At 37.0% G+C, this 11,395-nt stretch overlaps 1 protein-coding gene across 8 annotated transcripts in view; it reads right to left on the reverse strand.

Annotated features, from left to right (window-relative positions):
* PPP1R12A (protein phosphatase 1 regulatory subunit 12A) overlaps positions 1–11,065 on the reverse strand; it is a 168,593-nt gene extending 157,528 nt beyond the window's left edge. For 4 of the 8 annotated variants that reach the window (XM_074270856.1, XM_074270853.1, XM_074270855.1 and 1 more), the window contains exon 1: positions 10,441–11,065. In XM_074270856.1, coding sequence (XP_074126957.1) covers positions 10,441–10,677 — 237 coding nt within the window. In that variant the 5' untranslated portion in view covers positions 10,678–11,065. The remainder of the gene's footprint in view (positions 1–10,440) is intronic. The other 4 variants (XR_012482645.1, XR_012482646.1, XM_074270857.1 and 1 more) reach the window with 2 other exon arrangements.
* Between the last annotated feature and the right edge of the window lie 330 nt (positions 11,066–11,395).

An 11,395-nucleotide genomic window follows, 5' to 3' on the forward strand; every position in this document is an offset into this window, starting at 1 on the left:
CTTTAAAAGGGGCTTCTCACATATTTTTTCAGTCCTTTGCATACAAAAAACTAGATTATTTAAGATATCTTGTATTTTTTATAAACTAAAACAAATAAATACATTTACACATAGACACGAACACAATTGTTATATATGGCTAAATTTCAAGGATATATACAAGCCAGTATATGTTGTCAAGGTTAAAATATAAGCATTTTATTTCAGTTTAAGCAGAAACTAGTCTAGTATGGATCTTTACTACCTAAAACACACAATTTGGGGAGGAGAGTATATAACAATTACTTCACTATAATTTAATTTATGTGATATTTTAATTTAATTTATTTATGTGACCCAAGGTTCAAGTCAGTCAAACCTACACAGAAATTTGATTAAAGCTTCCTAAAAATGGATATTATGAACAACATTATTTAGCAATGATCAAGATCACAGCTGGGCAATTACAAAAGCTATCTTATGGAATGTTTAGTTTGTAGAAAACATTCTCCAACTCTATTATTCTATGGTAGTGCTTTACATATTCCATTAATATCCAAGAAAAAAAATGAGGACATTTCCAAAATTTTAAGTTAATTCTTACATATTCCATTAACAGCCAAAAAACAAACAAAAAATAAAGCTTCCAAAAGTACTATCTGCAATAATAGTGCCAAAAAGGTCAGAATTTTACTTATATCGTATCTGACCATATTCACTCTACAAAACAGCAATATCTTAGAAGCCAAAGTGCCATTTTATGAATATTTTCATTATAAAAAATACATATATTTAGTCTTCCATGCTAAACATGCAAAACTATTAAAGCCAGCTTTTATTTGGGTGTCTTAAAACTAAATTGGGACAAGGCTTGTTTTCTGAAAACCAGAATGCAAAAAATACTTGGCCAAAATTTCATGTTTCCAAAAACATTTAATATAGCTTACTACTGAAATACATCATCAAATGATGCAATGTGATCCTGTCCCTTCTAGTTGGAAGGTACTTTAAGGATCACTAAGGATTCCTCCCCACCCCTGATTTCTGCAGATAGCAAATTGAAGTCTTAAAATGCATTTACCACAATTTATTCAGTAAATAATTAGCCAGAAGCAAATCTAGATCTTTAGGCTAGTTCCAATGCTTTTCATAAAACCACAATGAATGAATATTTTAGTTGGTCAAAGGGAAGAGTATCCTTGAAAGCAATTAAATTGTCAATGACTTAATTTGTGTCAATTCAGTTCAACAATTATCTAAATATCAACTATTTCCAAACTTCCATGCTAGATGGTAAGGACACAAAAAAGTTCCATGCTAGATGGTAAGGATACAAAGACATAAATGAACAAATAGTTCCTAGTTCCTTTCAAGTTTACTGTGGTCAAACAATATTTACAAAGAAAAGTAAACAGAAGATCATTTGAGGAGGGAGAGATCACTAGCAATTCAAAAGGATCAGGAACATGACATCCAAGATTATCTTTGAAGAAAAAAGGATTCCAAAAAATGGAAGGGGGAGGAATGCATTCTCAGCATGTAGGAAAGCTTAGAGTTGGACACATCAAAGAACTGGATGACAAGAAGAGAAAGGAAAACAACTACATAGAGAAAATGAGGGATATAAATAGTGAGTAGTCCAAGGGATGTACTGATAATAGCAAAATATTATGAGGACCATGGAGCTATGCTTGCAGATTTGCATTATTACAAAGTGGACTAATGCAGGACAATAACAACCAGATGCTTGGGCTATCTTTTATCAATTTTTCAATCAATACAGTATACTGATACAGTATATCAAGTAGAGAATAACAAAATTTAATTGCTTGGTAATGTTTCAAAAACTTCCTTTTCAGGAATAAATTTTCTCGATTATGTTCCTATTGTTACATACATAAAATATTTTAAGGGCTACTAGAAAATTAACTGCTGAGAAAGTTTTTATTCCTAGGCCACAGTTTCAATTCAACTGTCATTTCAGGAATGCTGATAGAAAATCAAGCCAGGAAGGAAGGCATCTACTCATACAAATGCATAAGGAACAAGTACTGCTTACAAGCACAATTGCAAGGTACATTTTATTTAGAAAAAGCTGGACATTTAAAAATTATGCAAATATATTCATGTCTCAAACCTCAAAATATCAATTTCCCAAGTTTTCTTCTAAAGAAATGGTCACATGCAATATAATAAAATAATGCCAAAATAGTTATATCCAATTATATTAACAAGTAATTCTGCTAATCAGAATACTTTCTGTTCCAAAATTAAACTACAGTATTGCTAAATTTTAGCAATCCTTTTAAAAGTCTGCCTCCTTACATTTAACCTGGTTCAAGTTTAAAATATAAGACATCTACTCAGCTCAGTGAGTTTTATTTCCAGACGTTTTGATTTTCTATGTCAAATTTTGTTTTTTCTCAGTCAAGAAATATATACTAAATGTATTTTAAAGTACAGAATGCAACATTATGTATAGAACAATTCCTATTTTCTGTTCCTCAAGAGTTTACATCCTTCTCAAAAGACAGCACCACATATTCAATGAGTATCATACAAAAAGGTGTAATACAAAAGTGAAGTGTGAGGGTCTAGACACTCAAAATGTTGGTCCTAGGTCCTATTTTCTGTGGTACTGGATAAAGCAAACTACCATTTCTCTATCTGTTTCTTTCTCTGTAGTTCCCCTGAGTCAGGCTCTAAGGATTCTAACCCTAATAATATGTAATATTCCACAAAGGAAATGCAAAGCAATGTTAAACTTCCAAAAACCAACAAAGTATATCAGCTGTACTGAGCGGAGACTGGGGCAGTCCTGGGAATAGGTGGGGCCTGGTAGAAAAAAGAATAGATTGTGCCAAATGTGGGTTATTAGGAAAATCTTCATTAAAATTACTTTCTATAGTAGCCCATATATCAGTTATCTCTTTCAGGACAATCACTCTTTTTGTCTCATATCTCCCAAATACCTAGCATTAGTAGGTACTTCACAAATGCTTAATTGATGAGTATGTTTTGGATAAAGGGAGAATTGAAGGCAAAGTTAAAAGTGGGATCAAAGAAAAAGAAAGGAAAAAATCTGATTCACTGTCAAATGCTAGCTCTGCCACTTGCTATGTAATCCTGACTATGTCTTTCTCTCTAGGGCTTAATAATTTCTAAAAAAAATATTGGGGAAGAGGAGAGACTGTTAGCCCAAAGAATTTCTAAGATGCCTTCCATCTCCAAGCTCTTTGATCCTAACTTCTATAATGTCTCTTTTTCCAACTGCAAAGTTTTGAGATTTTAGATTAGGAGTTAAATATGGATGGAGACTAGAATATATATATAGGAAGGGAAGAGTGGGAATGTAGAATAAAGACAGAATACCTATGTTAGGCTAAGACCAAATTCTGAAGAGTCTCAAATGCTATGTCTCTAAAATATAAGAGATTTGCAAGAGACCTCTTCTCCAGTCTCATCTAAAAGGAGAATGGTTTTAGTAAGAAGAATGCTAATAGGAAGCCAAGAAACAAATTGAATCTGTGTTAACTAGCTGTATAACTGAAACTTAAAGAAAAGTTAAATGTCTTGGCTCAAAGTTTCATTATCTACAAAATGAGACAGCCTTGGGCATTAACTAAACAATGGGACAACAAATTGTGTTATGTGGATTTAATGAAATATGCCATGAGAAATGAAGGACAAATTGGGGGGAGGGGAGATGGAAAGACTTGTACAAACTAATAAAGTAAAGAAAATAGAACTAGGAAACCATACATGTCTGTAATAATGTAAAACATTCAAAGACAGCTAAATTCAGATTAAATATATACTCTGTATCTAACACTTTTATTAATCAACACTACTCCCAGAATCCAGATGATAAAATGCACTTCCCTCTTCCAAATAAAGATGTAGGGAGAATGTCTTGTTTTATTTAACTGTATTTCTTTGTCCTATGAGAAAGAATGAAAGATTAAGAAATGACTTAGGTTATAAAATAAATTAAGAAAAACCTTAATAATATAATAAGAGTTAGGTTAGAAATGTTTTCAAAGACCCATACTAACTTAAAGAAGCCAATAATTCAAAATATAACCAATTTGTTTTATGTCCTTCATGTGTTAAGGTTAAGACTATTATTTATATAGACTAAACCTAGTTCTGTAAAGTCTAAATTCCATTAGAAATAAACAGCTAAAACAAGAGATTGAAACCTTTCATGTCAAGCTTCTGTTCTGGTAAGACCACTACAGAGTAGAAATGTGGTAACTTTACTGAAAACATGGCTGTGGACTAAGAGTCCAAACCAAAATGTTACTGAATTTTTCTTAATGTTAAAAATGTTTAAAATCACCATGCTGGACATAATTTTGGAGCAAACCATTAAAACTAATTTTTTTTTTCCTATGAACATTATTTCCAAGATTGGGAGCCTAAGAAGATAATGTTTTGCAAGTAAAAAATCAGAACACATGGACTGACAAAAAGACATTTATTTTGCAAATCCTTATTAAAAATACATTTGAATATCTTGAAATGAAAATTGTTCCCAATTTGAAGTCAGTATCACATATGGCTATTCCCACCTATGTGAAAAGTTTCTTCCCTATGTTATTTTTGCTTACTTATGTTTAGACACAGAAAAAAAAGATTGCTTGGAGTTATACTTTGGCTATTCCAACTAAGAAAGGATTTAGTTATGCCACTTCAAAGTCAGACCACAAAGTTCTTGCCAAGAAGTCACAGAATCATAGAGCTGTCCAAAAATGGAATGGGGCTGCCGCTGGGAGCACAGAGCTCCTCTCCACTAGTTTCGGAGGCTAGGTGAAAACTATTTGAGAACTTTCTAGACAAGATTCATGATTTTAGAAGTTAGTCATGATTTCTCGAAATTTCACTCAATTCTCTAATTCTGGGATTTTTTTTTTTTTTTTAGCAGAACACTGTTTAGAAAGGTGGTGATTCTTAGTTCACTATTGCTGTTTCTATCACATCACAATGGAAAAGAACAAGGTGTTTGCTCTTTACTATTAAAGAGACAACAAATGTCAAGTTAGGGCCAAGAAATCATTAAAAAAAAAAAAAAAAAAAAGACAAGCTCAATTTTAAGACAATCCAAGTTATGTTCTAAAGGCAAGATGCCTTCTTGACTTCAAAAAGTTTAAAATTTTAAGTTAAATGTATTTTTGGTATGACCCTTAATCTCCACAAATTTTCCTAATTTCCATATATATATATATATATATATATATATATATATATATATATATATGTATATGTGGCACAATTATTTAAAAAAAATTTTTTTAAAAAGATAACATCTCTCAACTAACAATTAAGTAGAGAAAATAGGAATAAGTAGAGTACAGATTTACTTTGATTCCAATCCCTCAGCTATAAAAGTCAGTATGCCAACATATTAATATAGAATTTGCAAACTACTGGTTTAGTTAACATTTTCCCCAGATTTCAAAACTCTATAGAACTCCATATCGGTGTATTTGAAAATAAAATAATTTGGGAATTATCAAAGATTTGTCTGCTATCAAATACTTAGTAGTTTTCCTTTTGCTAACAGAAGGTGAAGAAACCAACACTTTGCATAAGTCTACAGAATTGATAGCATATTAAATTTTTTTTTGAATTTTCATTCAATTCTGGGATAACTAGCCACATTTTTAATATAAAATTTCAAAAAATAGGGCTAACTTGTACTTAAGTCATTGTGGATATTTATATTACTGTTCAATTTTAAAAGTTAAATGATCAAAAAAAATTCTACTTAGGAAAAGGATGAAGGGTAAAAGGTTCAATTAGAAATATTCTTTCTACCATATAATTAGGATATGGATTGGTTTATTTTACCATTACCAGGCAAAGGGGGAGAAGAGATTGGTGATAACAAAAATAACAGCAGCAACAGAAAATTATGCACAGCAAGAGATGTCTGATTCACATAAAATCCTAGGTAGGAAGGATAGATAACTTCTGGGTGAAGTCATGAGGAGGGATTTCATGATGGACATAACATATGACATGGCCCTGGGAGCCCAGTGGGCTTGTTTGTTTTCAGAAGCAAACAAAGGAAAAATTTAAAAATGATTGGCTTAAAATAGAGAGACACAGAAGCAAAGATTGACTTAATAGAAGTTTAAAGCAAGGGTGAGACTACTGAATGTTAAGGATGCTATGTTCAGATATTATTCTTTGGAAAATGCTTGTGGGTGTGGAGTCAGAAGAAGAGAGTTCAAAATCTATCTCAGATTTGCTTGTGACCCTGAGCAAGGCACTTGACCTCTCACTTTCAGTTTTGTCACCTGTAAATAGGGATAATAACTAATAGCATCTATCAAAAAAATTTGCATCAGATTTCAACATTTATAAAGCAGATTGAAAACCTTAAAACACCTAATAAATTCTAGCTTTTACTAAAGTAAAGCATAAAAGTAAAGCTTTTCCATTAAAGCAATGGAAGTTTTTGAGCCAGAATGATAAAAATGCTATCTTAGGAAAATTAAACTGATAGAAGCATGCAGGATGGACTGAGGCAGGGAGAACAATTGGCAGTCTTGGCAGTAGCCTATGCATGAGGTAAACTGGGGCTTCAACTAGGATGGGAGCATTGAAACTAGAAAAAAGAATACAAAGAAATTTGGCAACTGAGTATTTGGGGTCTCAAGGATTCAAGAAGAAAGAAACTTCTAGTCTGTTGACACCATTAAAGGAAGTAGATAATAAGGATTTTTTGGGGGGAACTTGAACAAGTGTTTTTTTTTACTTGAACAAGAAAGATGAAAGGATAAACTGATGAAGTCTATTTCTGACCAACTGAATTTGAAGTTACTGTAGTATTTCCATACAAATGGAAGAGGCAGTTGGAAAATAGAAAAGCTCAGAAGAGGTGTCAGGGTTACAGCTATGGAGAGCAAGGGGAATGGGGAAGTAAATGAGATTTCCAAAGGACTAAGTAGAAAGAAAAAAGAGGGGGCCTAAACACATGACCCAACTGATACCTAGATCTATGAAATGGTAGTAGAAATCACAATCCTGCACTGAATATATAATCATTCCAGAAAATGCATGCATGTGTGTATGTGTGTGTGTGTGTGTATACATGTATCTCATAAGAAGTTACAAATCTTTATATCACTTCAAAATGCTATTTATTCCTAAGAGAAAAATATCTAAAAAGTCCTGCTACCAATTTTTCTCTTAAGTAAAAAAATTTTTTCTTCAGGGAAGAGGTTATATCTCCACTAATTAATACAATGCCAGACACATAGTATGCACTTAATAAATATTTGTTGACTGATATAGGTAACAAAATTTATTTAAAGATGGCTTTTGCAATTCATAACAAAATAAGTGCATTACCTCTCTGAATCTCATTTTCCTTATCAGTAAAATATAAAATTATCCTGGATGATTTCTAAGGTCTCCCTTTTCAGTTCTAAACCTGATCTTAATGATTTTTTTTTTTAAGTGTACCTCAAAGGGGACTGTGGGAACTGAGTATGGTTCACAATTTAACATTTTCACTCTGTTGTTGTTTGCTAGCATTTTATTTTGCTTCACTTTTTCTCTTGTGTGGCATGATAATTGTATAAATATGTATGCATATATTGAATTTAACATATTTCCACCATGTTTAACATATATTGGACTACTTGCCATTTAGGGGAGGAGGAGGGATTGGAACACAGGGCTTTGCAAGGGCTAATGTTGAGGATTGGAACACGGCTAATGTTGAAGAATTGTTCCAGCATGTTTTGAAAAATTAAAAAAAAAAAATACACTAAAAACAAACCATTAATCCAGTAAGAATTTCTACAGTGCAATGTTTTAATGTCCAATTGACATTAAGTAATTTAAGATATAAACTATCAATTATATTCAAGTGGTTTTTTTAAATGTAGTATAAAAAAAAAAAAAGGCAACACCAAATCGACTTTTTTCTTATAACTTATTATTAGGCTTGTTTTTATTGCAGAAACTACAGTGGTTGATAAAACATGTAGGGGAACTCTTTTAAAACCTTTCATAGATCAATTTATTTCAGTCAAATGTCATTTGGAATCTACAGATATTTTATTCTTATTCTTATATTTCACTTTTCTAAGAAAAGCCTCACCACAATAGCAAAGTATACTATATAACTTGGTAAACAAGAAATACCGATAAAGAAAAATACGACAGAAATAAAGTAACCTTTAATATTTTAAAAAATATGAAATTTCACTAGTCTGAAAGTTGTACAAATGAGATACTTCAAAGTTCTTATGCAAACAAGTGGTTCTAAGAATTATTATATTTATATAATAATATATAACACATAAAATAAAAATGGAACCAAAAAAGCAGTAAATACAAGTTGTGCACATTTTGAACCAATATGGTCATTAATGTATCACAAATGACACTTTTTCTTTTTCCCATTCAAATATACTGTGGTCACAATTACAACAGATAAATGAAATAAAACATTAAAATCGAAAATAACAAACCAATCCTTTAATGTCTTAAGGTCTGCCCAATTATCTTTTGTCTCTTCGAAAACCACTCTTAATAAAATAAACAACATGTAAAGACAAAATTCTTCTCCCTCAAAATAAAAATACAAATTATCAGGCTTGATCATATTTAGGATTTTCTACGTTATTTTAAAATGAATCAATTTATCGAAATGTCCTTTCATTCTTATCACTCTAAGTTTTAAAAATTGAGTGTTATAAGCTTAACCATAAAGTAAACCACAGACAATTATCATTTTGCAAGTTAAAACATCTAGATCAAATGATATGAAGACAGTGATGTCCATCGTATTTGACTTACATCCCCCAACTGTCAGTAGTTTCAACTCACAAAGTTAACTTGGTAAAACAAAGACTTGCTAAATTCGATCTCAAGCTTGAGTCAATAAAATAAAATTTAAAATGTAGAGTTTTCACTTAAACTGAAAGCAGTAAAATGGGAAATGTGATCACATACCTCTCTCGAAAATATGAGGCAAACTAAAGTGCATGAAATCTAAGCCCTAAGTTTCACCACCCACGGACAAGTTTTATCTCCATTGAATTACTCAAAATAAAGCCACAGCCTTCCTCATATACCATTTTCAGTTTTGAAATGTGGAAAGATGAAATAGGTTGCCAACTACAACCATTCACTCAAAAATTTGCTTTCCATTTGATGAACTCTTTGAGAGTACCATTACTTTTGGCCTGTTCAAGGCAAAGTTCCACATTATCTCTGGATTGCCAATAGTCTCTCCTTATTTGGCTAACATTGAGAGATCCCAATCTGACTCTACTATAAAACTTTATCATGCACAAAGCATCCATTTTGAACAAAGTTCCTAGTTTCCTTTTCCCCATCTTTGGGGGGGGGGGGGAATCACGTCTAGATAAGTGCATCTTTAAGATCTCTCTCTAGTTGTCTTCCACCCTTCTCCCAGACCTATTCAAGAAAATTTTAATGTCATTGATGGACAAGTTTCACTAAAACCAACGCACGGGGGAGGGAGGAGGATGACTAGGGATGAAAGGTCCCTGACACTGCGGCAAAATCCTCACGTAACACCAGACTCCCAGACTCCTAGACAGGGAGGTAGGAAGCATTTGGCTGCTCCCCCCCACCCCCGTTCCATCTCCACCCCAACAAGAAGTGCAGACCGGGGTGGAGAATTCCACCCCCGCGCTCGGGAGAGGAGGCAAGCAGGAAATAGCCCTGGGCGGGAGGCTCGGGACGCCGGGGACTCAACCCCGCAGCTGGTCCAACCATCCGGCCGATGCCAGCTTGGTGCCCCCAGCCCCCGGGGAAAGCTTCCCCTCTCTCCGTGAGCATTATCACACCGAGCTCGGCGAGCGCAGGAATGCTATTCTGCCTCCTTCGCAACCTCCGCGTTTAATGCAATGCTCGGTACGTAGTAGGCGCTTATAAAAGCTCCCAGGCTTCACTACATCAACACCGGTTGTGGCAGAGACGGTGGAAGTAGAGGATTGGAGATGGCCAAGTGCTCTCACCCACCCCTACAGCGCTCTCACCATTCAGCTCATAAAGCAACAGTGCCTGACACATAGTAGGCGTTTAATAAATGCTCTGTGACTTGGCTAGACTATAGGCACCAGTTGGAGGAAGGAGGTGGGATCCCTAAGCGGTTTCGCCATTCCCTCCCCCTTTCCTCTCCACTCCCACGCCCCGGATCCACCCAGCGCCCCCCCAGTTCTAGGTTCCGAGCCGGCCCGGAGGTGGCCATCTCTCTTGGTCAGTCCTAGGTCTCTCCCCGGGGAGGTCGAAGCCTGGCCCCTGGAGGCGGTCAATGAACCCAGGGTTTCACTGAGGCCCCCGGGGGTGGGAACTGGGAAGGGACAAGAGGGAGGGCACACGATCGAGCCCAGCCCAACACGAATTAGGCGCCTACAGTGTGCGGGCGCCTGCGGCGGGGCCTCCCCAGCGGCGGCCACTCAGACAGACCTGGTGCAGAGCAGTGAGTCCGTCCACATTAGCGTAGTTGATGTCGGCGCCGCGGTGCAGCAGCTCAAGCACCTCGTCCGTGTCTCCACTGGAGCAGGCTGCCAGGAAGACGGCGCCATCGTCGAACTTCACCTTGGTCTTCTGGCGCTTCACCACGGGAGGCTCGAGGTCCGTCTCGGAGCCGATCCAGCGTTTCAGCTGCTCGTTCCGCTTCTGCTTCGCGTCCGCCATCTTCATCCCCCACTCCGGCCGCCGGGTCTTCTTATCGCGAGGGGAGGAGGGAAAGAGGGAGGGAGGGAAGGAGAGAGGGAGGGGGGAGAGGGAGAGGGAGGGACGGCGGGCGAGAGGTGGAGGGGGGGCGCGGGCGCGGGGGCGCGCGCCGGAGCTACGAGGAGGGGGAGGAAGAGGAGGAGAAGGAGGAGGAGGGTGTGAGGAACTTAGAGAGGAGGCGGGAAGAGGAGACGCTCGTCCGGGACTTCCGGTATCCCACAGAGCACTGGGGCGGCACGCACCTGGCGGGCGGACCGAGCGGGTCTCTCTGGCTCTTTCCTCACACAAACACTCCCGCCCTCCCCACCCCCGCCCCTCTCAGGGCATGCCGCTACCCGTCACCCGCAGCCTCTGTAGCGTAACATCGCGAGAGCGGAGCGGGGAGGCGCCCTTCAGCCACTGCGCATGCTCTGCGTCTCTCCCTCCACGCTGAGGAGGAAGAGGAGGAAGACGCAGGAGTAGTAACTGAGGCCGGACGCGATGGTTTTCTGAGGGAAGAGGGTGGGGCTTCGCGAATCTCCGGAACCGGGGCGGAGGCGAGGAACGGAAGGGAAGTGAAGGGTAGGGACGGGACGGGGATTTGTCCCTGGGGAACGCCATGAGTTGAGAAAGACTAGTAGCTTTTTCTTAATCCAAGCTTGGATTTGGTGTTAGGAAGGCCCAAGTTCGAATCCAGAATCGGACA

Source organism: Sminthopsis crassicaudata, chromosome 5 (genome assembly GCF_048593235.1).
Source record: "Sminthopsis crassicaudata isolate SCR6 chromosome 5, ASM4859323v1, whole genome shotgun sequence".
NCBI lineage: Eukaryota > Metazoa > Chordata > Mammalia > Dasyuromorphia > Dasyuridae > Sminthopsis > Sminthopsis crassicaudata.